The sequence below is a fragment of the Malania oleifera genome, chromosome 4, assembly GCF_029873635.1.
Source record: "Malania oleifera isolate guangnan ecotype guangnan chromosome 4, ASM2987363v1, whole genome shotgun sequence".
NCBI classification, from domain to species: domain Eukaryota; kingdom Viridiplantae; phylum Streptophyta; class Magnoliopsida; order Santalales; family Ximeniaceae; genus Malania; species Malania oleifera.
The window spans coordinates 24,347,108-24,351,567 of record NC_080420.1 but is presented as its reverse complement, the minus strand read 5'-3'; the positions used below and the strand labels follow the sequence as shown (position 1 = coordinate 24,351,567).

The following is a 4,460-nucleotide window of genomic DNA, read 5'->3' as shown; positions in this document are numbered from 1 at the left end:
ATATTTAGGAGTAATTTAGGGATATTATTCCTGGACTCATGTATATAAATACACACTTGTATTATTGAATAATATACAAAAAATATAAACTATAAAAATCATCCCAGATATCAAAACCAATAAAAAAAATAGTATAATAATCCAAATAAACCAATCCAAACATGCCTATATGAAATCAAAACCAAACAATTCAAGCATAAACAAAAATCAGAGGAAAATGAGAGAAAAACCAAATAATGACAATGAAACTATTTCCATTTTAATTTTTCTCAAGTCCATTGTCATCTTATGATTGAAATTTAACAAGGGAGCGAAGCACACTCGACAAGTTTAATGTTTTGTATCATATATTTTGCTCCATAGCACAAGCTTATTACTAGTTATTCTAATGTTTTGGAGAGGCAAAGGTGTAGTACACACACTAACCAAACCATTAAAAATGCAGGAATAATAATAGTTTTCTAAAGAAGGGAGGGTATGGTCTTGGTGAGAAGGGAGGTGGAAAGGAATTCATAAGCGGACTGGGAGGGATGAGCACCGTCGAAGAACATGTACTGCGAAGAGTTACAACACGTTGGTGTGATTGGGCTGCACAGCGGACCTATCTCGATAATTCCGATCCCACAGCATCCTCTGTCTGCTACCTCAAAACCTACATCCACATAGAACATTTCTTAATTAGTAAAAAGAATGTTAATTAATTCGTAGTTAATTAATTGATTAATGCACTTAAACATTCTTACGTTGAGATAATTAATAGGTCGCTAATCAATTCAAATTTAAATATTAATATATTTAAATTTAATAGATATTAATACATTGAGAAAACAATGCAATCTTTGATTTAATACATTACTAGTCTTTTTTACAATGAACTATTTCCATGTAACTCGTGGTAAGGACTTCATAGAGTAATTAGCGTTAGTCTATCAATAAAAATGACTTACAAGGAATGCCTCCAAACTCAAAATTTGCAACTCACTAATCAAATTGTACAACTTTCAACGCTCAAAATCTATGCTAAGGTGTGAACTTGGACTACTGGAACTCATTGCATTGTAGTGTGGCACCCAAAATTTGGTGAGCCATAAATCTTATACTAAGGGAAAATTCCTTTTATCTCTTTCTCATATCGAATAAAAACGTATGAAATTTTATTTCATACATAAATATGTTTTTTATCTAACACGAATATATATTTTTAATTTAAGAAAGATTAAAGAAGTATTTTTAGGCGTGAAATATATTAATTTAATAATTATGTTACCATATTTTTGGGGATGATTGCCCATGTCAAGCAAAGGTCCATATATATCAGCGTAGGCAATTCGAGAGCCAAGTAGGGATGCCTGTAATTGAGGAATCTTCTTCACTAGCTTGTCGTTGTAAGATTTAGCAATTTTATTCACTTTCTCTGAACAAAGTCCTTGAGTTTTCCGATTTGGCCAACACCCAAATGGAGGAAGACTCCCTATAGCCATTTTTCGAAGCCCCACGCTATACAAATCCTGCAATACAACACATGCATGTTATATACACACACAGAAACATGCATGTATATATGTATGTATATATACACATATAAAAGAAAGAAAAATCCAAATATTAGTGAACTGTCTATGCTGTTTAAGTTATTTGCTTAAATAAAGTCTAAAAAAGATTGGAAATAAATTATTTTTTCACCTTTTTTTTCAAAGTTTGCATTTTTTTTAAGTGATAGAAGGGTTTGACCATAAATTAAACTAGAGGTTTAGGGAAAGAGATCCCCACAAGTTTACAATTTAAAACCACTTTGTATTTCTAAAAATTTTTAGGGGTCTTGCAAATGGAGATCTAGATAATTTTACAACCATAGTGAGAAAAAATACTTGACACACTTAATGTACAACTGATTGATTGATAAATTGGGACCAATGCAGTGCTAACATATGTCTAGTCTATTGAACCATAAATGGACGTTAACATATAGTCTAATTAAAGTAAATAGGCCTCCAATTAGACACACAAACATGTTCCAAAATATGATTGTCGTGATATACCAATTAGCATGTTGATTAGTATGTGAGGTGTGTCTTATATTTTCTTAGGGTGACGGGCCCTTCCTAAATGTGAGTTTTACCTATGGGATCCACAACCTACACATGTCTATATTGAAAATTTGCTAGGATTTGATTGCAACTAGTTTGTTGTAACACTCATCGTTACTATTTATTATTATACTAACTGAGGAGTTCAAATTGGTGAAAAATTGATTACCTTTGTGAAATTTTGAAGGTTTTCCTGAAGAAAATCTTGGTATCCACTGAGAGTAAATTGAGTCCTCCTGGTGCGCATAAGAAAGTAATTAAGCGCAAAGTCATTTGACCCTGCAACTATAAGAACCAAAGTTGAGTTCAATATCCTAGTAGCTTCTAACTTCCCCACAACCCTCTCCAACCTCTCCACATAATCCATCAAGTACTCTACTTGCTTCGATACTGAAAGCACACCAGAAAATGAAGTCGTGAGCTTGTCATAGCCTGACCCAGCTGATGCAAAGTTGACACCAGTCTTAACCTCAACATCTAAGAGGTTTGGGTCAAGGAAAGGAGGGACGGTGTCCTTGATCCCTAGTGAAGATGCCAAGAAGTCAGGAATCATTTTCCCATCAGTGAACCTCCCCGTGGCAATATGACTAGGGAAGAGTTGGCCATACGGAAAGTGGTTTGCCTTAAAGGTAGTGTCAATGAAGTTGTTATTGCCAGTGTCTACCAACGAATCTCCAAACACGAGGATGGCTGAGAATTTTGGTTTTGTGGCTGAGGTAATAATTGTATATGCAATGTGCATGATGAGGAAGAAGAGGGTTTTTGGTGTCATTGTGAAATTTTAAAATAGAAAATTCTAATCGGAATAATTCGAGAAAAGTTCCATATATATATATATATATACCCAAAAAAAAGGAGTTACATATATATGAATTTGCAGTAACCGTGTGGGTCTATATAAGGCATGGATTGAGACATGGAATTGGTCAACTTTTATGCAATAATTGTGACTTCCCTAACTACAACTAAACTAATTGGAAACAATAAAATATGATTATCAATAACCTAAATATAGTAAATGAGAGATGCATGCATGGTGCTCCTTCTTCTATATGTGATTGTTTTGAAATTTTCAGTTCTAGCTAACTTCTATTCATTTGAATTCTTATAGGCAAACTATAATTGTTTTGCCATGATATATTTATGCATTAAAAATTATTATGCCATTATCCACCATTAAGTGAGTTGGTACAACAAGTCAAATGATCAAATTTTTTAATTTGACTTTGGATAGATAGAATTTAAAGAATTTTATTGTTGCAAAATGTAATAACATCTCACTCCTGTTGCCTATGCCCAAGTCTATTGCATCTCTCTATAGTTGTCAAGTTGTACCTCTAGAACTAGTGTCGATTTTTTCTTATTAGCCTTATCCTTTTACCACAAACTTCCATATACTCATAGAAACTTGTGGAATGCACGAGATATCATTAATTTTAGATTAAAAAAATTAGTTTATTTGAAAAATATAAATATAAATTTTAAGTTAATAATATTTATCTTTTAATATAAAATAATTTTTTTATTGGTAAATTTGGACAATTGCATTGATTGAATACGAAGGCTATTGAATATTTTATCACTTAGGTCAAGTAATAAAATAAACTTTATATTTTCATGATTTAAAATATTTAGTCTCTAAACAATTAATTGAGAAAATAATAATACCATTGCATTTATTTTACACATATTGCTCACTTCATATAATCCTATATTCCCATTTGCTTAGTTCAAAAAAAAAATTTCATTAATTGTAATCTTTAATAACATAGAAAGTGATTAAAAAAAAAAGTTAATAAATTTAATATTCATACATGTATTTATACAATCCAATAGGAAAAGGCTTGAGGAAGCTCCAATCTCTCATCCTAAATTCTAGGATATTTGAAAATTTGAAATTTTTAACTAAATTTTGATTGGTTGAAATTTGTATTTTTTCGATTGTATTGGCTACCTATGTGCTTTTTTTCCTTTTTTTATTGAGCCTTCTTTTTCCATTACTATGAAGCACCATTTCCTATAATGAGCTTTTGCATTAAATTTCATTTTATATTGTAGTTGTCATTTCATTATAACGTAATAATCAATATAATTTACTAGTAGACTACATTATGTTTTTAATTTAGGCAAGTCATTATATTAAGTTAATTTCTCTTGATGGCCTACTTTGCCCAAACAAATTTTTGAGTCATTTTACCCCAATTTGGTTTAATAATAGAAGAGCATTAAAGGTTTTGGAGCTCATCTCTAAAAATTATTTCCAAAATCAAAGAATGAGGCATATGACGTTCCTTGAAAGTGGAAATCTTTAAGTTTCGCCCAATAAGACTCAAATTGTTTTTTCGTATGATAGTATTTGTCTCAAATCTCCAC

At 31.2% G+C, this 4,460-nt stretch overlaps 1 protein-coding gene across 1 annotated transcript; it reads right to left on the bottom strand.

The window, feature by feature from the left end:
* Positions 1 to 461: 461 nt before the first annotated feature.
* LOC131153728 (GDSL esterase/lipase At1g06990-like) lies at positions 462 to 2,859 on the bottom strand. The gene is made up of 3 exons (XM_058106174.1): positions 2,257 to 2,859; positions 1,268 to 1,508; positions 462 to 652 (listed from the first exon to the last, which is right to left on the bottom strand). The coding sequence occupies exons 1-3, from the start codon at positions 2,857 to 2,859 to the stop codon at positions 462 to 464; spliced, it is 1,035 nt and encodes a 344-aa protein (XP_057962157.1).
* Positions 2,860 to 4,460: the final 1,601 nt, after the last annotated feature.

What these genes read in the sequence shown, in the direction of transcription:
- LOC131153728 (XM_058106174.1), bottom strand. Translation starts at nt 2,859, where the DNA reads ATGACACCAAAAACCCTCTTCTTCCTCATCATGCACATTGCATATACA. An exon ending in ACCTTCAAAATTTCACAAAG is followed by an intron (nt 1,509 to 2,256) that starts GTAATCAATTTT and finishes GTTGTATTGCAG; the next exon opens with GATTTGTATAGCGTGGGGCT. An exon ending in CAATCATCCCCAAAAATATG is followed by an intron (nt 653 to 1,267) that starts GTAACATAATTA and finishes ATGTGGATGTAG; the next exon opens with GTTTTGAGGTAGCAGACAGA.